The sequence below is a fragment of the Hippopotamus amphibius genome, chromosome 17 (assembly GCF_030028045.1).
Source record: "Hippopotamus amphibius kiboko isolate mHipAmp2 chromosome 17, mHipAmp2.hap2, whole genome shotgun sequence".
NCBI classification, from domain to species: Eukaryota; Metazoa; Chordata; class Mammalia; order Artiodactyla; family Hippopotamidae; genus Hippopotamus; species Hippopotamus amphibius.
This window is the reverse complement of record NC_080202.1, coordinates 41,917,364-41,940,817: the sequence shown is the minus strand read 5'-3', so window position 1 is coordinate 41,940,817 and position 23,454 is coordinate 41,917,364. Positions and strand designations below refer to the sequence as shown.

At 46.7% G+C, this 23,454-nt stretch overlaps 2 protein-coding genes across 11 annotated transcripts in view; both read right to left on the bottom strand.

Moving 5' to 3' along the window:
• Positions 1-7: 7 nt before the first annotated feature.
• On the bottom strand, positions 8-6,713 carry TMEM106A (transmembrane protein 106A). Of its 5 annotated transcripts, none has more exons than XM_057716957.1 (8): positions 6,650-6,713; positions 5,208-5,431; positions 4,634-4,697; positions 3,323-3,476; positions 2,672-2,812; positions 2,520-2,563; positions 1,983-2,036; positions 8-1,644 (listed from the first exon to the last, which is right to left on the bottom strand). In XM_057716957.1, the coding sequence occupies exons 2-8, from the start codon at positions 5,410-5,412 to the stop codon at positions 1,524-1,526; spliced, it is 783 nt and encodes a 260-aa protein (XP_057572940.1). In that variant the 5' UTR covers positions 5,413-5,431; positions 6,650-6,713; the 3' UTR covers positions 8-1,523. The 5 variants fall into 5 exon arrangements, with proteins under 5 accessions (XP_057572940.1, XP_057572942.1, XP_057572941.1 ...); XM_057716959.1 differs by having other exon boundaries at positions 6,645-6,663; XM_057716958.1 differs by lacking the exon at positions 6,650-6,713 and adding an exon at positions 6,213-6,455.
• Positions 6,714-6,863: 150 nt separating this feature from the next.
• The window catches only part of NBR1 (NBR1 autophagy cargo receptor), a 28,396-nt gene continuing 11,805 nt past the window's right edge, over positions 6,864-23,454 (bottom strand). For 2 of the 6 annotated variants that reach the window (XM_057715074.1, XM_057715076.1), the window contains 16 exons: positions 21,689-21,883; positions 20,582-20,659; positions 19,666-19,880; positions 19,013-19,180; positions 18,386-18,595; positions 17,410-17,569; positions 17,026-17,316; positions 16,224-16,373; positions 15,537-15,612; positions 14,899-15,009; positions 14,478-14,642; positions 12,855-13,275; positions 12,008-12,102; positions 11,257-11,314; positions 10,404-10,512; positions 6,864-8,629 (listed from right to left, as the gene is read on the bottom strand). In XM_057715074.1, coding sequence (XP_057571057.1) covers positions 8,456-8,629; positions 10,404-10,512; positions 11,257-11,314; positions 12,008-12,102; positions 12,855-13,275; positions 14,478-14,642; positions 14,899-15,009; positions 15,537-15,612; positions 16,224-16,373; positions 17,026-17,316; positions 17,410-17,569; positions 18,386-18,595; positions 19,013-19,180; positions 19,666-19,880; positions 20,582-20,659; positions 21,689-21,883 — 2,676 coding nt within the window. In that variant the 3' untranslated portion in view covers positions 6,864-8,455. The remainder of the gene's footprint in view (positions 8,630-10,403; positions 10,513-11,256; positions 11,315-12,007; positions 12,103-12,854; positions 13,276-14,477; positions 14,643-14,898; positions 15,010-15,536; positions 15,613-16,223; positions 16,374-17,025; positions 17,317-17,409; positions 17,570-18,385; positions 18,596-19,012; positions 19,181-19,665; positions 19,881-20,581; positions 20,660-21,688; positions 21,884-23,454) is intronic. The other 4 variants (XM_057715075.1, XM_057715078.1, XM_057715080.1 and 1 more) reach the window with 4 other exon arrangements.

The window sequence follows — 23,454 nt, the reverse complement described above, 5'->3', positions numbered from 1 at the left end:
AGAAAAGCTAACAAAAACAGGCTGTGCGAGGCAGAGTCCACTGCTCCCTTCCCACTCACAGGAGACTTTTATTTTTCTCTTTTAAACATTGTTAAGTACAATTTCTTGAATACAGTATAAATCCTTTACATTTGGTGAACTCCACACAGCATGAGCCCCAGCCTGGCCTTCGTGGACTTCTGTGCTCTTGCCAGCACCACACTGACCCTTTACCCAGGCATGAAAGTGTGCAGACAGCACGAACGCCTTCCTTCCCCTTGTCCGCCCCCCTCCAGCCAGCTAGTCACCAGGTTCTGTCCCTACTTCCCCTTCCTTCCTACTTCAAATTCAACTTTCCCTGCCACCCAAGCTCATCGCTCTGCCTGTCTGAGTGACAGAAACCACAGTCGCCTCTAATGAGCAAACACCATTCCTGGCCGGCTAAAGAGCAGGAGCCCGGCGCAAACCGGAGGGTTACCTGGGACTCAGTGTCATCTGAGTGACAGCAAAGAGGGGAGGGTCTAGACCAGTCCCTCCTGATATGCAGCTCCATACTGTCAAAGCCCAAAGGAGAGCAGAGGGTGCCCTGGGGCTAAGCTGCTGGTAATGGAGCCCAGCAGCTGGGCTTCACCTCTGCAGGTTTTCTGGAGGAGAGCAGCTGCACCCACCATTCGACCTGCCTGTGTCCACTCACATGGGCTCAGGGCTGCGGCCTCCTTCAATAAATACCTCTTTAAATAACTCTGGCTTTGTCTGTTTCTCCTGTGCAGGCCCAGGGGGTGCCAGCTGCCTCCCTCCCCTCCTACTTTGGTTCCTGCTGTGAAGAGAATAATAAAACTATTTTATGGAGAGGAAGCTTTAGTTGCAGAACAGCTCTGACTTCCTCAGGACCCAGACAGTCTTTAACTAGGAAGGATGCAGAGCAAAAGGGCCTTGGCCAATCTTGCTGTCAGATGGGTGGGGGACAAGTTACCAGGAGAGAAGCAGGCCATCACCATCACTCTGTCACATGACCAAAGCAGGGCGGCAAAGGAGAGCATCTATGGTTCCCTAAAAGGCCCCAGGGAAAACACTGGCTGTCCCCTAAGTCACTTGCTTAGTACTGGGTGGAGAACTTGAAAAGGACCCATGTATTAAAAGCCAGATAAAATGAAAGCTTTCTTCACATTCAGGCAGGAGGAAGGCCTTCCCTGGAGGAGCTGGGCAACCACAGTGCTCAATCCATGCCTCTAAGGCAGCTCTGAGGGAATGTCAGGTCAGACCTTCCTCAAGACAGACCAAGGGGAATATCTGGTGCCGGCCTCTAGAAGAACCAGTTCCTGTGGAAATCAGATAGGATGGGGGGGGGCGGGGTGGTGTGTGTGTATGTGTGTGTATGAAGTTAACTTCCACAGAAAGCTTCCTCTGCTGGGGGTGAACGGGGGAGGGTATGCTAAAGCAGGGCTTTTCCTGTGGCAGTCACTATCGTCCTATGGGGCGCCATGGAGTTGTGGGAGATACAAACCAGGCCGGCAGGTGCCTGGAGCTCGAGGACAGCAGACAGGTCACGGTGGGTGAGGGACCAGCAAGTGGGGCTCCGAGGAGCTTCCGCGGCAGTCCACATATTCATAGCTCTGGAAGACCAGCTGCTCTGAACGGCTCAGGTAGGAACAGGTCAGGGTGCCCCTGGAGAGGAAGCAGGCTTTGGTGCTGTGTCTGGGAGGAAGAGGAAAGCCCTGGCCCTGCTCTGCTCTCTGGGGAGGGCTGGCTTCCTCAGACGGCCCGCCCTTCCTTCTGCTTCCTGCTCTGCCAAGGCACCTGGGGCAGCTGCCCCACCAGGGGTTCCGGGCAGCTCTGTGGCTGTCATGTCAATAGCTCATAAGCAAGGGAGGCCTTAGAGGAGGGGCTTGACCTGCTACTCGCAAGAGTCAACAGAGACTCACGGGGTCAGCTTGGATGACTCTCCTCCCACGAGGGGGAGCTGGGGTGGGAGAGGGGACACCAGGGCTCCAAGCCCTACTTACTGGATGTGCAAAAGCACATGGTGGACTTTGATTTTCAGCCAGGTACAGATTTTGCTGAGAGAGACAGAGAGAGAGAACATGGGACCATGTTTCACACTGAGCAGCCTGTCAGACAGCTCGGAGGAGACCTGCAGTCCCAGCGCCTCGCCTCCTTTCCAACAGGGGCCCCAGATGCCGCTCCCACCCCTCCCCCTCTCTCTGCCTGAGGTGAGCATGTCACCCCTGCTGCAATATCACTCCTCCAACCCCTACTGGTTTGGTCCAGGCATGTGCTGGCCTCTCCCTTACTAGAGAGAAAACAGCAAGTCAGGCTCAAGAGCCCAAGGTCATATATTGTAAGCATTAACCAAATTCTAGCCTGCTTTTCATTCCAATCCAGCTCCAAACATGCAGAGGCTGGGGACCCTGAACCCTTGTGCACTGCAGGCCAAATGCTGACTGCAGGGTTTGCGAAGCAATCAGAAAATCTGGTGGGGATTCAAACCAGGTTTCCAACCAGGAAAGAGGCTAAGGGAGAAGCGCTCAAGGGCTACTCACTATGTGTTTTCATCCCGTATCTTGTTGGCTACTGCATAAAACATCTGTCAACCAAATGGGCATAGGGTTAGCCCCAACTCCAGCTGCCCTCTCCCTCCCTCCACCTGCATCCACACACCTGTGGGCGGGGCTGGCTAGTGAGAGGAAGTCACCTGTTCACTGGCCAAGGGGCCGATGTGGAGGAGGAGGCTGTTGGAGACCTGCCCCACCACGAGGGACAGGTGCAGAACCTCAATGGTCAGCTGGGTCACAGTGATGGGGTAGTAGTTGTTATTGGAGATGTTCAAGATATTCTGAGGAGAAAGACAGGGAAAGGGAGGGTGAGGGTAGCCATCCTTGGAAAAAAGAAGTCGAACAGTTTCAAAACCCCCCAGCCTGATGGAGCCCCACCCCCAATAGGGGCCTCAGCTGCTGAGGCCCCAGTGCCAGGAGCCCCTCGGAGGGGCTCTTCATGGCGACGGGTCACCTTTAACTAAAACATCAAGCTGGCTCAAAATGCAGTCTCACCCTCTAAGGCTCTCTCTGTTCAGTCCTGCCCACCCAGGGAGTCTCAGGCACACCACCCGCACGGCACCCAGTGATTTACTGCTCAGGCCTCAATTCTAACCCCTCACCGTTTCAATCCTACACAATCTGTTAAGGGGCTCATGGTTGCCCCTGTTTCTCCCCAGGCTTCTGACATCCTCTGGGTGCCATGAAGATCTCTGGCTCCCCATGCCCAGGGTCAGAAACTGGACAAGGGCTACAGAGGAGTGTGGCCAGGAAGGTGGGGTCAGAGCCCAGGGGCGCAGGCACCCACCCACCGTTATGTTGAGGTGGATATCACCCTCATCAACCGTCACCATGGAGGAGTTGAGGCCCACAGGCTGCACAGCGACAGTCCGGGGAAACAGGAAAAAGACGATGAGGGAGGAGGTCACCAGGCAGATGAACACGGCCAGGAACACGGAGAGCTTCCTGTGGGAAAGCAGGACCCGGGGTAGAGGAGTGGAGAAGTCTGGACCCCAAGGAAACCTGGGCCGGGGGCGTTCAGACACTCTTCTCTATATACAAGACTCTCCTCCGAGGTCCCCCTCACAACGGTACACTTAGCTCCCCAGATGTGGAGGACCAGCCTAGGCTCAGGTGCAGCCCAGAGTGGCTAGGAGCACAGGACTGAGAGGCCAGCAGCCCGGCTTCCATTCCCAGCTCTCTGTACCCGCTGGTCCAGTAACTCTGAACAACCCACTTAACCGTCCTAAGCTTCAGTTTCCTTGTCTATATAAACGGAGATAACGGTACCTACCTCATACAATCTGTTATGGGCTAATGCATGAGAAGGCATCAATCCCTGGTCCTGACACATAGTCAGAGGCTCAATCCATGCTAGCTATTATCATTGGAAGAAGTGAGTCCATGTGAATTTTGAGAGTTCTGAATTTTAATATTCATAAACAGGACATCATCTGTCTGTTTAATTCAAAATTGAGGTATGCATCCAAGAGACAGCGCCTTGTTAGCATTTTCTAAGGGGCAGTGCCAGATTCGGTTTCTGGTGCAGTGGTGGGGGAGGGCTGGGTGGTGGCTCCAAGACAGAAGTTGAGGACCCTGGGAGGAGGCTGCAGGGATCCATGTGAAAGGACCCAGATGACAAAGAGTTTCATGGGCCCCCCAATGAAACTCAGGGCTGCGGCTGAGGTTCTGAAGTGTCCCAGAACAGAGACCAGCTGCTTTTCTGTCTCTAAGAGGAAGAGAACAAGCAGGTCTGAACTGCTGCAGCAAAGGAAGTTCTTAGGAAAAATCGCTTCTCTAAACCAGTTGCAATCACAGCCACTCCCTCCCTCCTGGAAGGACTTGCAGAGTCAAGAGGTCCTCTCTGTCTTCAAAATGAAGCCATGCTTCTTGGAAGCTGTGATGCTCAAGATAGCAAGTGGCCTCAGGTAGCATCTGCTGTGCCCCGAGCTTCTTACACTAGGAAAATCCTTGGAAACAGGAAGCTAATACGTCTGAGCGCAGTGACACTCAGGCTTTCTAAGGGAGAACCAACGGGGAAAAACTGGGGATGCGGGGGCAGACAAAGAGGAATAGCCCCCAGGGGCAATGCCTGCAGAGCTGGGGTAGGAAGAGGGGCTTACGTGTGCCTGGGCTTCAGCCTCTTGTCCCCATAGGGGATGAGGGCCACCAGCTGCTTCTCTAGCTCTGTAGAGAGAAAGAGGGTGAGAGGGAGGGCCACAAAGTGTCCATGACAAATGTTTCTTGTGCCAGCCTGCCAGAAGCACCCCTCCATCCCACAAAGCAGTGTCAGAAGCATGCCACCTCTGCCCCAGAGCAGGACTAGGGACACCAGGCTGTTGGCCACTCAGCTTGCCATCTCTAGAATGGAGGTGAGATTTTCATTAACAGGTGTGAAGAATTTCTCCAAGTCACCACAAATCAGAGAAGCCCGATTTCTTCAGAGAGGTCACTGTAACTTCCTGAATCCTAAAGCAGTGTTGCTAAGGGAGCAAAGAGGCTGGAAATCCCCTGGGGCTGGGTGGTACAACCAGGGCAGGAGGGTTAGCATATCCCTGGCCAGCCTGAAACTGGCAGACTAAGAGCTGGGAGACTCAACTCCATCCAAGGAGACTCAGAAGGGCCTGGCCCTGGCCAGCTGGCTGCTAAGAGCTTTTCCTGGATCCCAGGCTACTTCCAGAGCCTGGGGCCACTCACCTCGAGGGATCTCCCCACTACCCTGGCAGGTGGGACAAGTCACAAAACTGGTGCCAACAGCCCTTTCACAAGGCACACAGGAACAAAAATGCTTGCTGCTGCTGGTGCTGGAGTAGCTGGCAGCGTTGCTGCCAAAGGCTGGTTCAGGGGGCAGGATCGACTTCTCATCCTCCCGAGAGCCCAGCTGAGAGAATGTCTCACCCATCGTTCAGAAGTATTTCTCCCTGATGAGAACAGAACAAAGTTCAGTTAGCACAGATGCTGGGCGTCACTCTGGTTTTAGGTTCTTGAGATCAGCAAGGAGCCCCACCACAATTTCAGCAAGCTCAGGCCTAAGGAAGCAAGGGTATGGAAATTCCAGCAGTTACACACACTCTTGAATCAGGAGTCTCAATGTGTTAACTCTTTACTGTAGTTGAGCTCAGTCTGTCTACAAGAGGGAAACACAAAGCAAAAGTTATTTCACTTTAAGGGACTTTCATAAGTGAAAGGCAGAGCGCTTATTTTGTTCTGGGAAAGTTGCTAAGCTGTCATTCCCTGCAAGGGAAGGAAGTTAGATAGGGCTTGGGGCAGCAGCCAGGAGAGCCCCCTCATCTTCTGCGACAACATAACTCTGAAGATGTCTCTAGAGCATCCAGGCACAAATGCCCGAGGTCTCCCAGCCTGGCTGTGGAAGGAAAGCTTCCATTCCTGAGCCTGGGCAGGTGCTGGTGTAATAGGAAGGTAGGGTTTTTCAGAACAAGAAAGAAAAAGGAAGCTAGACTGGCCACAGGTGTGGCTAAAAACCCTAAAATGGTGTAGAAGGGAGCATAAACCTCTTCCACGTTGCTTTCTGAGGTGGGGTGGGAAAGAATGTCTGGGGGAGGGTGGTAGCAATGTCGGGCTCAGTCCCTCACTAGGAAGAGTTAGGGCTAAATCCAGATTCTTCCCAAAAGACTGGTGACAAATAAGTGGGCAAGTGAAGCCGAACTCGGACCTTCTGGGCTAAAATAAAGGGAGCCTCACCTGGTTTAGGTCTGAGACCCTGGGCTCCTCTCAACTGCAAGGCGAGAGATTTCTGGAGTACGGCTTTTGGGAGGAGGGCCTGTAGGGCAGGGTGGCTCCAGGGGCCACCGGTCCCCTTCCCGCAGAGTCCTGGGGGACCGACTGCGCCGCGTTGGAGGAGGTGAGGCGCAGCGACCCTGGCCGCCCCCGAGGCCCCAGCTGCTTCACGCCCTACCCTGGGGCTCGGCCATGGGCTGGCGGGGGGGGGGGGGGGGAGGTCGGAGCGGACTGAAAGGCTAAGATTTCAGTGAAGGAGAATTTTAAGTTCCACCAGACATCCCGAGAGGCCGTTAGTAGAGCTTGGTACCTGCGTGTTGGGCTAGGAGGAGGCACAGAAGGGGCCTGGGCCCTTGCCTCCCAAAGGGTAAGAAGGGAAGGAGGGTCCCGAAGCACCTTACCCCCGGGGCGATCGCAGCAACAGAAACGCCTGCAAAGCGGAATCGAAAGTGCGGGAGCAGGGGCCTCGCCCAGCTAAGGAAGCTCCGCCCCGGCCCTCCGGCCCCGCCCCCTCCCGCCCAGGGCCCGCCTCTCTCAACACAGCCTCGAGAAAATTTCTCGGTTCTTCAAAGGCCGCGCGAGGTCGCGGAAGAAACGACCAGCCAGCCCACATAGGAGTTTCAAAGTTTATTTCACCATTCTTTAAGCGGTTACGTGCAAGTACAATGGGACAGACGACTGGACCCCAGGGCCCTCCTGGACCCCTACAATCCGACTCAGATGGTCAAGGCAGATCCTGTCCCAAACCAACCCAATTAATTACACACACCCAGCCACTCAGCTTCTACCCAGAAGCCCCCATAAAAATGTTCCAACAGCCTGATTAGCTTGCAGTCTGAATCCTGGCTTAACAGCATTGACGAGTTATACTGTAAATAAACATCATTATAACTAATGACTAATTTAAATCACCATTCATTATACCACCAACCAGGTTAAATAATACTATTTCAATATCCTTACCCCTTCGGGCTGGGGATCAGATGCTTCTTTTTCTGCAAGTAATTTTTATGACTAAAATCTTTAGTGTTTGTTGTTACCTCTTTACCAGCTGTACCCTAGACTCCCTCTGTAAACACAGTGAGGACCTGGACCCCTGTAAGCAAGCTCTTTCCCACTCACTTACATGGGGTTAAACCAAAACTTTTTCAGTGAGTCTGCTCCCTTCCAAGTTTTGTAAAATACCGGCCTCTTTTTCTTGTTCCCGGTTCTCCTGAACAGATTTCAAACATTCAAGAGAACCTTGGGGTTTCCTATGCCTCACACACACTTATCTGCCTGCCCCTGAACTTTACTGAGATTCACACAGGAGCCCACCTTTCAGTTTTCTCATGTTTCTATACACCCTCTGCCCACTCTATTGTAAATAAGACCTGCCCCCCGATGAAAAGAAAAAGGGTAACTGTTAAATTTACTTTTCCCTTTAATAGAAGAGTTTTTTCCCCTTCTTTATAGGATTAGCAAAATATTTCACCCTAATTTTTCCCCTTAAATAAAATAAAATGTATGCAAAATTGCTACAACAGACACTGCTCAACAGGTGCTGGTGGGTTAATTAGCACGCTCCCTGCTCCTTTCTCAGAAGTGCAGAGACTCAGAGGGTGGATATTCTTAAAAGCATCAATGGGGTCTTTAGAAAACAACAGTGCTGCTTAGGAAGACTTGTAGGGAAACGACTTTCTCCTTGAGAAGGGAAGAGTAACAAAATTCCTAGCACGCTCTGGGTGTCCTTGTAATACCGCATAGCTATGAAGCTTGGGATAGGTTAGAGAAATTATGAGAAAAAATCTGAGAACAACTTCCAAGGTTAATTTCTTTTAAAAACTGACAATAACTGATATGCTCAAAAAACATCCACATTAAAGCAAAGAAAAATACTCAACTTCAATACAAGCAAAAAGAAAAATGGTTCTATAGGTAGTGATACTCTTCAATGCACTAAAACGGAGAAAGGAGTTTTATCCAAATCAATTGAAAAATGCTCTTCCTACAATTCATCTAATGTCTAAAGTGAAAATTTAAGTTCTGGTTTTTCATTTGCTCCAAAAAATACTGCAATGTAAGTAACTGTCTTGATAGTTCAATGATGGGCTCTATACAGATTCATCAGATTAAAAAATAAGCAAGGGCCTTTACCCCACACCCCAACAATAGAATAATGATCATCTCTGAGCAGCAGGCAAAGTTATTTAATACGAGGTCACTCCTCAGTAGCGGTGGCTATACCAGTCGTTGTTGTTGATCTGAAGGAGTTCTGTCACAACCTGCAGGATGTTGTAATTGTGCTTCTTCAGCAGCCGTAGGTTCAGCTGCCTGTCACAGAATCCCATTTCAAAGAGATGGGCCATCAGGGCTGCTGTCTGATCTTCAGAAACTATTGGCTGTGTGGAGTCAAGAAAAACAGAACACTTTCTGTATAATTTGTGTTTATCTTGTAAATTTGCTTTGTGTTCCATCATACTAATCTTCCAGATTTATTCAAAATACTAGGTAATTAGGGGCAAGGGTATGGCACTCCTGTCTACCCAATACTAATGGGTCTTCTGAGGGGATAAGGCGGCCTGGGAAGGCCCTGCTTTGGATTAGGTTATGTTTGCGCCCCTAACCAGGCAACTAATGAACTGTCTTTAGAACCAGAGGAAGGAAAAGATGCAAACAGACTCTGGAAACCCTGTGGAGATAAAGGTAATCATGATGACGGGGCAAGAAGCAGCAAGAGAAGAGACTGTTACTGGAAGAAAGGATGGGAAATTTAGTCAGATATGTAAAGTCAGATATGCACTGTATCTGGTAATTTCCTCTTCCACTGTTCCTTCTTATTTCAGAATAAATTATCCATCCTCCTTTCCAGGTTAATCTTTCCACATGTACTTTGCTTTGTATCTCATTACCTCTCACCACCTCAGATTACCTCAGAAATCTTTTCCTACTAATTAATCTCTCTCATTCTGATTGTTAACCTCCTTTGCTACCAGCTCACCTATCTTTAAAAACGTCTCCCTCTGCCTTACGTGCCCCAGCCTTCGCACTCTTTCCCTTTGTGCAGTCCAGCTATTTGAAAGTGAGGCACACTTGTACTCTCAAAGTCTTCTCTGCCCCTCCACACTGCTCTGCAGCACCTGACACTGGTGGCACGCCCTCCTCATTAAAACTCTCTTCCCTAAGCTCCAGCACGGAACTCCCTCCTTCGTCATCTTCCTCCATCTTCTTCACAGGGCCCTCCTTCTTTCCGTGATCCTTAGAGGCTGCTTCTTCCTTTACCCATTCTTTCTGGAAAATCCTACCCTCTCTTGATGAATGGTACTGCCAACTGCCTAAGCCAGAAACTTTTATCCTTGACTTCTTTCTGGCCACTTAATCATGGCCTCCAAGTTCTGCCATCTCTCCTTTTCTCTTCTACCCTTCTTTTCTACCTACACGTGGATTCCCAAATGGATTTCTTTAGGCTCCCCCGGCCTCCACACACGGAGGAGTGATCTTACTAAGAACCAATCTGTTCATGTTAATTAACTTCCCTAAAACACTTCATAGGCTTTCCACTGGTCTTTTAATTGACTTATTTATTTGGCTGCGCTGGGTCTTAGTTGCAGCATGCAGGATCTTAGCTGTGGAATGCCGGATCTAGTTCCCTGACTTCAGGAATCATCCACCAGGAAGCCTTCCCTGGCCCCACCGTGGGGCCAACAACAGGCTGAGGTGTTCCATCCGTCTGAGAACACTGGCATAGTACCTTACACTGCATAATAAATGTGTTTTGGGGGGTTTTTTTGTTTTTGTTTTTTAAATTGAAAGATTCTAAAATTCTTACAGTGCTTTGCATTTTCAAAAGTTTCACAGATATACGTCTGTTTAACTTTGCTTGTTTCCCACTGTCTTTGGGCAGGAACTGGTGTCTGATTCATCATGCAGTGCTGGCAGCTGGGAGAGCTCCCCACACACAGTAGGTCTGTAACAAACATTAGGTCTCTTTTCTTTTCTCCCTTAAGTAACTTAGCCAGTCATACAGCTGGAGAGTGGCAGAGCTGTGTGTTAATCAAAGACTAAACTTAAAACTCATGCTTTCTATGATGCCATGCTACTCTCTCCAATCCAGGCAGATGCCATGTTTTCACTGGTGACTTGGATTTGGCTCAGGAAAATAAAACATACACTGACCTGTGCAGTGACTGGTGGTCCAGCAAACAAGGCCTTGTACGCAGAGGCTGCAACAGACAAAGCCCCCTTCACCAGTCCTCCAGCAATGCTGCTCCCATGCTGGTGGTGTCTGTGGAAGAAAGCCAAATTATCTCCCTAAAGAAACATGTATCATTATCTTCCTACAAATAATCTGGGCTCTAACGCTCGAAAGAAAATGAGATTTCCCTGAAAAAAAAAAATCAGATGTAAAATGAGAGTGTGACTGTTTTCCTATCAGTTTTATAGCTACGAATCTGGGTTTGATGTAGGGCCCAGCTCCTACTGCTGCAAGACATGGGCACTGCTGAAAACACATCACCCTGGTTTAGCATGCCAGCTTTCAGCCCCAGTTGAAAATTAATGTGGTCAACGGTGCAGTGAGTAATTGAGGCAGTCTGTCTGCTCAATTACTATCTCAGAGGAAACACCTCCCAAAGGAAATGTGATTTTCTGAGCACTGTATGTAGGGAGGAGCCCACCTTGGCACTGCTCTAGGATGACTGGCAGCAGAGAGGCAGGTTTGTCTAAGAAAAAGTTACAAAGATGCACAGTGGGCTGGACCTTCTTGCCTTCTTCTCTGGTACTAAGCAGGAGTTGAATCTGAGGGTACTTCTTCCTGGTATGGAATGTGAACACTCTTAAACATCAACGTTAGCCCTCTGCTCAGTGTTAATCACAAGTTTTACGAGAAACAAGAACAAGAAGGAATGATGGCTCTTCTTCTTCACTCTTGGAAGGCGGCACACACTCTGAGAGGCTTGTTTAAGCAGAGGCAATACTAGAATATCCTCCTGCTTCTCAAGAAGGGGCAGCAGAAGCCAGGCCCAGTTACCTTGAGTGGTCATAGCTCTTCTGTCTGCTGTTTACAAGTCCTGATGAGCCTCTGAACTCTAAAAGCAAAAGACCTATTGGTTAGATGCAGCATCCATTAATGCCCGATGTTTCCTAACTCACAGCAAGGCTCTTTTAGAGGCAGGTGGCAATCTGATTACAACGTTGAAAGTCTTTTTTTTTTCTTCCTATTTTAAATATTTGAGAAATTTTACAGGTGGTTTAAGTAAATAATAAAGAAAACCATCCAGAATGCAATGCAAGGTGACTGTTTACTGAATCAGAAAAAATAATTCTATAATCCTATCACAGTAATTTATTAGTTCTTAAGTACTTTCAGGTTTTGTTTTTTGAGGAAGCGAGAAAAGCGATTTTGAGCGTCTCCTCACAACTTCAAGGTGTTATTCTCTTTATTTTGTAGGTAAGGAAACAGATCTTCAGGTGTTATAAACCTGCTGAACCACTGCGAGATCACACAGAGAGGAAGGGTGGAGCTGACACTGGAACCTAGACTGGTCTGGTTCCAAAGCCTGTGTTCTTTTCACCATAGCACAACGCCAACCTCTATGGGATCTCGTTTAATAGATGTTAAGCTAGAGGACAGAACAAAAGACTATGAAGGAGGAGCACAGAAAAAGTTAAAGGGCGAGTGTCTAAAAACTGCCGAGAATCACAAAGATAGAGTGCCTATTTATACCTGGTTTCCATTAAAAAGGGGCAGAGAAAGAGAGAAAGCTCAGGCTGGTTATTACCTCCTCTGATCTGATCAGGGACTGAAGAAACTTCTGGTACGGTAACTGGTAAATCCACTCCTGGGGAACCATGATGCTGTACACAGGCAGGACTCCTTTCAGAAAGACATAATATTTAAAGTAAGTTGAAAAACCGCCTATGGTAATGGTAGAGACACAGTAAACATAGCACAGCAGTGCCTAATTCTCTACAGAGGCTTCATATTTCTGATCCAGATCATGTCTGAATTTAGGGATCAGGTGAGAAGGGCTCATTCTGCTTTTCTTCTTCAGCCACAGTCAAGCCAGAAAGGCTGGCTTCAGTCTGGTCACTTCCCCCTGTACCAAGTGGTGCTGATAAAAGGAAATATCTAGCTCCCTGGGAGAATGGTTTATAGTCAAGGCTCCACCATTTTCCATACTGTGAGAGTAGTGACACAGATAGATCCAGTAGAGAAAAATAGTAACTTCTGTCTGGTTTTGTATTATATTTGTTTCCATGATAGATTAAACTTCCTAATTCTACTCTGTTTGGATTAGTGTAAGAATGAGTTTTTGTTGCCTTTGTTCATGAGTCAACAGAACAGAGAGGAAGGTCCAGGGATGTTTGTGTTTAAAAACTGGCTCTCAATGATCAAAACGTAAGCAGACAGATTATACTCAGATAATTAAGGTTGACTAAACCAAGTATTTTCTTAAATCCAGAATCCACAAATACCGGGAAGTACAATTTTTATTCATCAGACTTTACTATGGGAAATAGTCTCTTTCCCTGCTGACAAAGAAACAGATTTTGAGATCAGTTTGAGTCCTCTCTCTTTATTCTACCTCTGGAGAACAGCCCAGCAGAGTGGGGTGTGGATGGTACCTGGGCAGCTGTGGCGGAGGCCCCACCACCTCTGGGGTTAGGGGCACTGTGTCCAGAGTCTGTGAGGTCATAAGGATGTCATTGATGCTGTGCCCCTGTGGCAGGTTTTCCCCTCCAGGGCGTCTCTCCCCAGCCTCAACTGGTTCCTGCCCAGCTTCAACCCCAGGCTCGCCTTCAGCCCCTCGCTCCAGGCCTGGCTGTGAGAGTGCAGAGCTGTACATGGAGTCCCCCAGGGGGCGGCTGGTGTCAAAGCACTCAGGCAGGATGATGATGTAATCCTCTGAGGAAGCAGAGGACTGACTCTGAATTTCATCTTTGAGCTCATCCTCCTCCTCCTCCACGACAACTTCTCCTTCAGCAACACGGACGATCTCTTCCCTCTCATCTCCAAGTGGTCCCTCTTCGGGTGAGGCAAATTTCACTAAAGGATGAAAGCAACCAATTTTACGGTATAGCTAAAAGCAGCTACCCTTACCCTACCAAGCCTTGTGGGTCATGAGCTATAATTATGAAAGGGATGAACCAGAGGGAAGGGCTGCTGAAACTATAGTCATGGTCATAGTCTACGTCTGAAGCCTACACAAAGCCACACAGAAGTTCACAAAAACAAGGTCGGCAGAAACATCCAGGCTTCTGAGAACACTATGAATCTTAAAACAAGGAGGCTCCATCCCTTTTCCTCGTCACGTGATGGTTAATACACTGAGATGGGTTCAAGTCAAAACTGATATACTAGCTAACAGTGCTATAATAAGAGAAAATGTTTGGTGCTAAGTACTACAGCACTGTATGACTACTTTTCTCCTCTTCTTTGCAAAGTAATGAGTAGTCATGATAGCAAACTGGCAAAACATGGATGAAGAAAAAAAAAAAAAGAAATAAAAAGTACCTATAATCTTATCAGAGATAACTACTGTGAACATTTTGGTGTAACTCCTTCCAGACTTTTCTGTTATGCATTTGTACACAAGTGTGTGTGAGGAGCCACATATATTTTTTAATAAAATACACATAGTTTAAATATATATATAAATAGAGAAGTGTGATAAATCATGCTTAAAGGTATAGGTCAAATTTCACTATAATAAACATGAGATTTTTTCACATTATTTTGATGTAGCAGAATCTGAGTTTTTGGATGGTACTTGAAATACATGATACTAGTTCTACATATCTGACATCTAGAAATTTCTGCCACAAAGACATTTATCACAGCAGAATTGAACCTTGAGAAACTGAGTCTGGTGCTCCTGCCTCTGCCCACTGTTTCCTGAATGCTGTCCTTGGAGAAAGGAGACAACTCAGCTGCCACTGGGGGGCTCTGCCAACTTACAAGAAGACTCCTTACTGCGGAACCCAGGCAGCACACCTGGCTGCTGCTCCTCTGCAGCGTGCAGCTGTAATGCTGCCCCTGGGAAAGTGCGGAAATGAGTTAGGTAGCTGCTTTGCTATAAATAAAATGGTCAGGTAGCATATGTAGGGTCTAAAGAAACCGTCATCCAAATTCTAACAAAGATCCCCCTATCTCCACTCTCAGTAAGAGCACTTCTACCTGCTCAGGTCTGGCAACCGTAAGTCAGGCATCACCCGACTGAGGAGGGTGGGGAATTCAGGGACACTCACTGTGCGTGGACTTCTGTCTGCAAGGTGGTTTGTGATCCGGGGCAGCATCCAAGGTAAGGGATCGGATTACAGTCTCACACACAAACTGGGTCCCACTCAGGTCATCTTCTGCTTCCTCCACTGAAGAAATGTTCTCAGCTCTCTTCTTTATTGACACTGTGGAATCTGAAAAAGACATGAACTTTGTCTGCACCTGGTGTTTAAAGTGCTGAAGAGCTTTCAACAGTCATGTACCCATGCTGATACGATGCCAAGGAACAGCTGCTATCTGTGCCATGTGAAGGTGAGGAGACTTCAAACAATGAGATCCTACAGAAAACCCATTCCCACACCAAGGTAAGGTTAGTAGGGGATACGTGTAACAGCAGGGTGTGTATGGAAGGGGAGGATGCAAATACTTTGCAAATATTTAACCCCTTACCAGGAAATGCTTTAAATCCCGCCCCTTCACTCTCTTCCTGTATCTGCCCCAAGCCTGGCTTCTCTATTAAAGGATTGTCATGTGGCAGAGGAGACATGCAGGGAGTCATATCTGGAGAATGAAGACAGGAGAACCATCAACCAAGAAAAAGCATCACATCATCAGCAGTCAGTGTCCAGAAGCAGCAGCTCATAGGCCTTCTGCCTCCTGCAGGGCTAAAACAAACCCAGGTGGGCTTCAAGGTCTGTTGTAAAGAATTTCTCCAGACCATTAGGTACACAAGTATCTCAGACAGACTGATCAATGCAGGAAGGATCATAAACAGTTGTTGGGCTTTGGAAGATCATGGTCAAGACACAGAACCATGAATGTAAAGGAACAAAGGGACACAAATATTTAGAGAAAAATGGAGAAGAGGGTCCCTTTATGGTGGGGCAACTTTGCAGAAATTTGTATTGTTGCCTGACAGACGACAGGAAGAGAAAGGAAAATGGACCCATGGGTACAGTTTTAATATCATATTGTGGGAAAAATCCTGGCCAACTATTTCCTCCGAATAAAATACTACCAGAGTCAGGGCTGCAGTACTTTTGGACCTGTTATTAAAATAAACCAGGTGAACCGAGTGACATTCTTACCCACAGGGGTGTTGTGGGGTACTCTCTCCAACTCTTGGACAATGTTTATATCCAACAGCTCAAAGGACAGCAGGTCCTGAAAAACAAGGGGCAGTGTTAGGCTACTTGCAGCACATGCTAGAGCCATGCTCTGTCTTGATGGGTCCCGCAGGCCACCGAGCTCCGTTATCATCCTAGATTCAACGCTGTTCTAATTCATGCCTCACCTCAGTCAAGTGAAGACAAGAAAAGTTAAATGGGAATGAGACATTCAAATAACCGAATGTCAGGAAAGAGGGCAAATACAGTGGGGGTGAAGGGGACCCAGTCAAGAAGAAAGGAAGTGGCAACTGAAGGGAAGCTGTGGGAAGCACAAGAAAAGTTCCCAATTCAAAGAGGAAACAGTTTTTGTTTTTTGATTTCTTTGAGAGTTGCGAGTTAAGTTTTATTTTGGGGCAAAATGAGGACTGCAGCCTGGGAGGCAGCATCTCAGAGAGCTCTGAGAAACTGCTCCCAAAACATTTAGTTTAGAAACTTGCTTCCACTGCTGATGATCCTGCCATTCAGTGCATCTGACTAGATCAGAGTAGTAGGCATATCTCTATTCCTGGGCACCACGTATGGCTCTACCACATTCTCTTCAACAAGGTAAGAACTCTTTCCCCAGGGCTTCCTGTCCCTCGCCCCTCAAAGTGCTCAGTCTTCCACCTGGGCTGTCAGAAGGTCCACGGATGGGATGTAGAGCGCCCTCTCGCTGGCAGCATTTTTTGCCTTCTGTGAGATGCAGATTCCCGTCCCTTCTGTCTGCTCAGCTGTTTCACCAGGTGGAATTTCTTCTTTAGCCAGAAGAAAAGCTTCCTAATGGAGAGAAACCATTGGGACACATTTTTAGACCTTCAACAGAACTCAAAAGACAAGCTGATGGATGCCTCTCTAGAAACAGAAGCACTGCAGGTACTAAAACTTTTTGTCTTGCTATAATTTTAGACATACAGAAAAGTTGCAAAACCAGTACAAAGAGTTTACTAAATTACCCCCTTCACCTAGCTTCCTCTAATGACAATGGCTTAGATTAACCATAATAACAACAGTCAAAACCAGAACATTAATCCTGGGTAACTAAATTTAAGCAGTAAACAGGGAAGTTGCCTTAAAAAACTGTGCAACAAGTAACAACCAGGTTAAGACGTCATTAGTATTTAGGAAACACACACAGGGAATATTCAGGAGAGATGGCATCAGCCCAGCAGGTCCACAGGCCAGGCAGCCCTGCTTTCTCTCGTGCAGCACAGAGGCTGGCCACGCATCACTACGGAAAGATTATGAAAGTACTGAGGGATGCCTGCACCAAGATCTGAAGAACATGCAAACAAAACCCCTGAGGATTAGGCCCAATATAAACATACTGATGTGTTTGGGGGAGGGGAGAAGCTGGCCTCTCCAGAATTCTGGAAGAACCACAAGCTATGAGTGGGCTCTTTTGGTTTTAGTCGCCCCTTCCGATGCTCACCTCTTGCTGGCAGGTGAGATCATCACCTTTGCTTGAGCTGATCATGCTCTTTTCAATGTTACCAGGGCTCTCTGTGGAGGGGAAAGGATCCACTATGATACTGCACCAGACCCGAGGCCCAAACTGCTGGCCTCTGTGAGAAAGACGCCAATGGGAAGTGTACGTTCCCTCCAAGGTTGGGGCAATGAACTCCACAGACACAACTCCCACGTGGCCGGCCTTTAGGCAGGGAACCAAAACATCCTTCTTTTCTGTAGAAGCCAAAGTCAGGTTTCCCCACATGAACTTGAGCTGAAAAGAATAGTGACAAGAGAAAGAAAGCTTGTCAGTTAAACATGCTGCCACCTCAAATCACTTCATCTTCACATTTTTGGGGAAAAATACCTTTGTGTCTGTACTCCACTTTACATTTCCTGTATTTTTCATCCTCCAGTGTTTGATAAACTTGGTTCCTGGCTGGAGGTGAGTCCCATCAGGCAAATTCTCATCCACAAATGCTGCACTGAGGGTTGGCATAACTGGGGCAAAGGGCTGCAAAGGGAGCCTGAACAGAAATTCAGAAATTTAGTCACTTGCTGTTGGATGTGACACCTTCTGAATACCCAATACTGTGGCTTGAGATGCAGACTGTGACCCTGGAGGATGTACTAATTAATGCATGTGCCTTAAAAATAATACTAATAATGGGAATTCCCTGGCAGTCCAGCGGTTAGGACTCCACGCTTTCACTGCTGAGGCCCGGGGTTCAATCCCTTGTCAGGGAATTAAGATCCTGCAAGCCACGCATCACAGCCACAAACAAACAAGAAAACACCACCACCACCACGAATAAAAAAACTAGTAAATTTTTTTTAAAAACAAGGGGACCCAGGGAATTCCCTGGCGCTCCAGTGGTTAGGACTCTGTGCTTCCACTGCAGAGGGCACGGGTTCTATCCCTGGTCAGGAAACTAAGATCCCACATCCACATGGCATGGCTGAAAAAAAAAAAAAAGAAAAAAGAAAAAAAAACCCCAAAACAACCACCACAAAAACCCAAGGGGACCTGACTTCTAAGCTAAAAGACTCTGGTGAGGATAACTAAAAAGGGTCCATAAACTAAACAACTAGAGAGTTGGGCTCTTAAAAATATTTGCTCCATTTGCTTCAAATCCAGACTGTGAAGAGAGGTCACACCAGCCAGGTTCTAAACCTTACTGGTTTCTGTTTTTCTGAAGAAGCCAACAAGGCAAGTCAGAAAATGGGAAGTTTTAAGGGTTTGGGTGTTATGTGTTACCAATAAATAAGACAGAAGTTGGCTTAAGTTCCAGTTTTAGAGGGCTGGACCTAAAGAGCCGGCTCCCGCCTGGCCCCGGGCTTACATCGGGGTGTGAGACTGCAGCAGGCTCTCGGGTCGGCCCAAAGGAGACTTGGGGCTCTGGAGCCCATGGATCGAATTCCACAGATGAATCTTCCTGTGGAGTTTAAGCTGCTTTTTAAGTTCCTTGACCTCTGCTTTACGCTGTTTCTTCTCAGATCGCAACCTTTGCTTTTCTGCTTTAAGAAAGTTCTTGTCAACCTGTTTCTGGAGCCTGTGAGATAAAAAACACAAGTCTTAAAAAACAAATCTCACAAACAAATCCTGAAGCTATTTTTAGCCACTTGTGGTCTCCATCAGTGTCAGCTTCTAGGTTAGTTTCTTAATTTCTTTCTGTAGTTCTCATTTCCATCTCATTAGCTTTGGATAATTATCTCCATCATTGCACATCAACTGGAAAGGAGCAGAAACTAAGGAGACTGTTTGTTTTGGCTGTGCCATGCGGCTTGTGGGATCTTAGTTCCTCAACCAGGGATCAAACCCGTGCCTCCTGCATTGGAAGCGTGGCGTCCTAACCACTGGATCAACAGGGAATTCCCAGGAGACTATTTGTAGTTTTGTGATTCACACCCTGTCACCAAAACCAAGAAGCCAAACAGAGAACAAGCATCCCATGCATGTATGGTTTTACCTGGCCTGTTCCAGGGCAGCAGGAAGACGAGGAGTAGAGAACCTCGAGTGACAGAAGGGTTCAGAGGAACCCACAACAGGTCTCCGCAACTTCAGCAAGACATGGTTGGAGTCATGGACATATGGCCCTGATTCACAATCTTCACAGATATTGTAGGATGGGCAGAGGCTGTGAGGAAAAGAATGGCACAGTGGGAAGTACCTGAGGTGGGGAGATATGGACCCAGACTTCCGTATTTACTCTATTACCATCTAGGTAAGAACCTGAGCACATCACCCATCCATACCATGTCTCAAGCCTCATGAATATAATAAGGATAGTAACACTTCACCCGTATCTATTTCAAAGGACAATCTATGGGAGAAAATAAGATATGAAAGCATCTGGAATACGGAGACAATCCTTGGAGATCCAATTTTGTTTTGGGTAACTTTATTTTTGTCTAGCTCTCTTAATTCAAATGTATATATGAACACAACCATCTGAATACCCTTCAAATAGTTCTCTTGTGGGTGAAGAGTAGCTTGTTTCCAATCCAGAGCTGCTATGGTTGATGCTCAGAGGTAAGCACATCCTTTACCTCTCAGAATGCTAGAAGGCCCGCCCACCCTAAGATCTACTAAGAGCTATTCATTGCCAAGTTATGGCTTTACCTGCACTGGTAGCGCACACCTACGATCCTCCTTTGGCAGCTGCTGCAAGCAATATGCCAGTTGAACTGGTTTTCTGGCAAAAACAGTGTTTCTTCTGAAATAGGCATTGAGACTTCTGAAGGACAGGAACCTAAGGACGGATTCTGGAGGACAAGCTTCTCATGTAACTTCTGTTCAAGCTTTTCAACCGTTTCTTTAACCACTTGCTCTCTGAACTAGAACAAAGAAAAGATGGCGGGGGAAAAAACCCTCAGTTCCAAGACTGGAAAATGGCACGAAAATATCAAATAGACCTGCAACTTCACCATCTCTGGTGTAAGATAAGAATGTAATAAACAGATAATAGCTACTAAATGCATGGACAGAAACATAGCAAAAAAAATGTCTATCCCTTGCATAGCTAAGCTGGTTCGAAGAAAACACCAAAAACTCCTCTGATGAGTAAACCACTAACTCTTCCTTCTCAAGCACAGAGACTTGTTCCTTTCCCTGACGTCCTTAGAACTAAACTCCACCCTTTTTCTAGTACATCATTGTGAAAGCTAGGAACTTTCTTGACTAGAACTGCTCTAATCTGGAAATTATTAGCCACCACTCTTCATTCGGCAGCAGCCATCTGGTTGTAGCTTTCTATTTCTTCCACATTCCACCTGTGCCAACACTGCTGCTAAAACTCAAGCCAGGGACCTCCCTGGGGGCCCAGTGGTAGATTCTGTGCTCTGGATACAGGGGGCCTGGTTTCGATCCTCAGGGAACTAGATCCCACATGCATGCTGCAATTAAGAGTTTGCATGCTGCAACTAAGAGTTTGCATGCCGCAACTAAAGAGCCCGCCTGCCAACTAAGACCTGATGCAACTAAATAAATAAATATAAAAATAAAATAAAATAAAACCCAAGCCAGAGAGAACACTCACTGTCTCTAGGTAGCTTGTGAACCAGTTTGGGGGCTTGTTTTGAGGCTGGTCTGCGTCACGTGGAGCAGGTGCAAACTGCTGCAAGTAAACACAATCTGAGACAGGTTTTTTCTTTTTCTGTTTAATTTTCCTGAAATGTATTATTTTGAGGTTTCTTTTGTCAAATAATATAAATATATTGTTTAAAAAAATGAGCATGAAATAGTATAAGAAAAACTGAAGTCTTTATGTCACCCTATTCATGCTCCTCTCTGGAAGTAACTAGTTTCAAAAAGTCAGATGGAGGGACTTCCCCAGTGGCGCACTGGTTAAGACTCTGCCTGCCAACGCAGGGGGGACAAGGGTTCGAGCTCTGGTCTGGGAAGATCCCAACTAAGCCTGTGCACCACAACTACTGAGCCTGCACTCTAGAGCCCGCAAGCCACAACTACTGAGCCCACGTGCTGCAACTACTGAAGCCTGCGAGTCTAGAGCCAGTGCTCCACAACAAGAGAAGCCACCACAATGAGAAGTCTGCACACTGCAACAAAGAGTACCCCCAGACTTCCTAGGTGGTGCAGTGGTTAGGAATCTGCCTGCCAATGCAGGGGACATGGGTTCGATCCCTGCCCCAGGAAGATACCACATGCCACGGAGCAGCTAAGCCTGTGTGCCACAACTATTGAGCCCGAGTTCTAGAGCCCGTGAGCCACAACTATTGAATCCATGTGCCGCAACTACTGAAGCCCACTCGCCTAGAGCCTGTGCTCTGCAACCGGAGAAGCCACCACAATAAGGAGCCCGCGCAGCACAATGAAGAGTAGGCCCCCGCTCGCCACAAGTAGAGAAAGCCCGTGTGCAGCAACAAAGACCCAATACAGCCAATAAATAAATAAATTAAGTTAAAAAAAAAAAAAGGGGTAGCCCCTGCTCACCACAACTAAAGAAAGCCCGCACCCAGCAACAAAAGACCCAATGCAGCCAATAAATAGATAAATACATATTTTTTTAAAAAGTCAGATGGAGACAGTCACAACTCCCAAATCTTTGATGGACATCTCAACTCTTAGACTAGAGACAATGAAACAGGTTAGAAAAATTATAGAGACAAGTCCGTTCCCTTCGTACCTGTGCTGCAGGCTCCTCTGGGGTCTTCATGTCTGATCCCAAGACTCTCACCAGTGAAGAATAATGCGCAAGTGGCTTCTTCCCTGTCCTTGAAACTGGTCGTTTTTCTGCTCCAACTGGGGGTGTGGCTTCACTGACAACATGACAGCCTTCATGGACTTGCATCTGCAGTTGGTTTCCCTGCTTAACTGCCATCTGAGAGCATATGTTATGAAATTAAAAACAACATTGTATGATTCTCCTTTCCTAAATAAAATTTCAAAGACACCTAAACAGAAGAGGCGTGGTAAAATATGTTGGAAAATATCAGAATTCATGCTTCCTTTATTAAATCAAATGACAAATATGTTAATACTCAGCCTGCTATTTGTTTGCCAAGAATGTTAACTAGCAATGGTTTTGTCAAAAACAAAAGGTTTTTAGTGTAGCTCTTCAACAGGTGAGATGTTTTCATTAGTTGGGTTACTACTTTTCTGTTTAATTTTTAAAAATTTAGGTGTAATTGACATATATTAGTTTCAGGTTACAAATAATGATTTGACATTTGTATACATCGTGAACCGGTTACCACAATTTGTCTAGTTACTTTCTGTTAACTCATTTTTATGTAGGACTCCACTTACGGATTCTAATCTCAACTTTTCAAAAGTCAATTCTAGACCTGTGAAACTTAAAGCTATGTCCTATAGTTTACCTTCCTACTAAGAACAGTATTTTGGAAAGCATGCTTAATTGGTAACCTCTTTTTGAAGAGCATCTTCTTAAATATCCTATTTTGAAAACTCTACTTCAAGGAGCATCTGGGACTCCATGAAGGTACTCCAGCATCCAAGAAGAGATTAGAGGATCAAGTCCATGGGGTTCTAGCTCCTCCCACTTGTTACCCAGTGACAAGATTTGTTCTTCCTTTATCTATTTTCACACATTAGACTTCTAAAGATTCCACTTAAAAGCAGCATTCCATGTCCAAAAAGTCTGAAAGTTATTATCTTAGGTCAGGGATCAGCAAAGTTTCTTTTTTCTTTTTTTAACTGAAGCATAGTTGATTTACAATGATTCAGATACACAGCAAAGTGACTCAGATGTTTGTTTATATATATATATTCTTTCTCAGATTCTTGTGCATTATAGGTTATTACAAGATACTGAATATAGTTCCCTGTGCTATACAGTAGGTCTTTGTTCAGCAAACTTTCTTATACTGTTTTTTTAAGTCTTTATTGAATTTGTTACAATATTGCTTCTGTTTTTTTTTTTGTTTCTTTTTTATGTTTTGGTTTTATGGCAGTGAGCCATGTGGGATCTTAGCTCCCCGACCAGGGATCAAATGTGCACCCCCTGCATTGGAAGGTGAAGTCTTAACCACTGGACTACCATCGAAGTTTCCCACAAACTTTCTTAAAGGGCCACATAATAAGTATTTTAGGTTTGCAGGCCATTCAGTTTCTGTCACAACTATTCAACTCTGCCACTGTAGCACAAAAGTAGCCACAGACAATACATGGTTAACAAGCATGACTGTGTTCCAATAAAACTTTATTTATAAAAATACGTGGCCAGGGTGACGCTGGCACCACGGTGGCAGATAGGGATTTTTAGGACACGCCGTGAAGGAGTTTTACTGGCAAGATTCAGAAAACAGAATGTGAAACATGGACTTCCCTGGTGGTGCAGTGGTTAAGACTCTACCTGCCAATACAGGGGACAGGGTTCGAGCACTGGTCCGGGAAGATCCCACATGCCATGGAGCAACTAAGCCCGTGTGC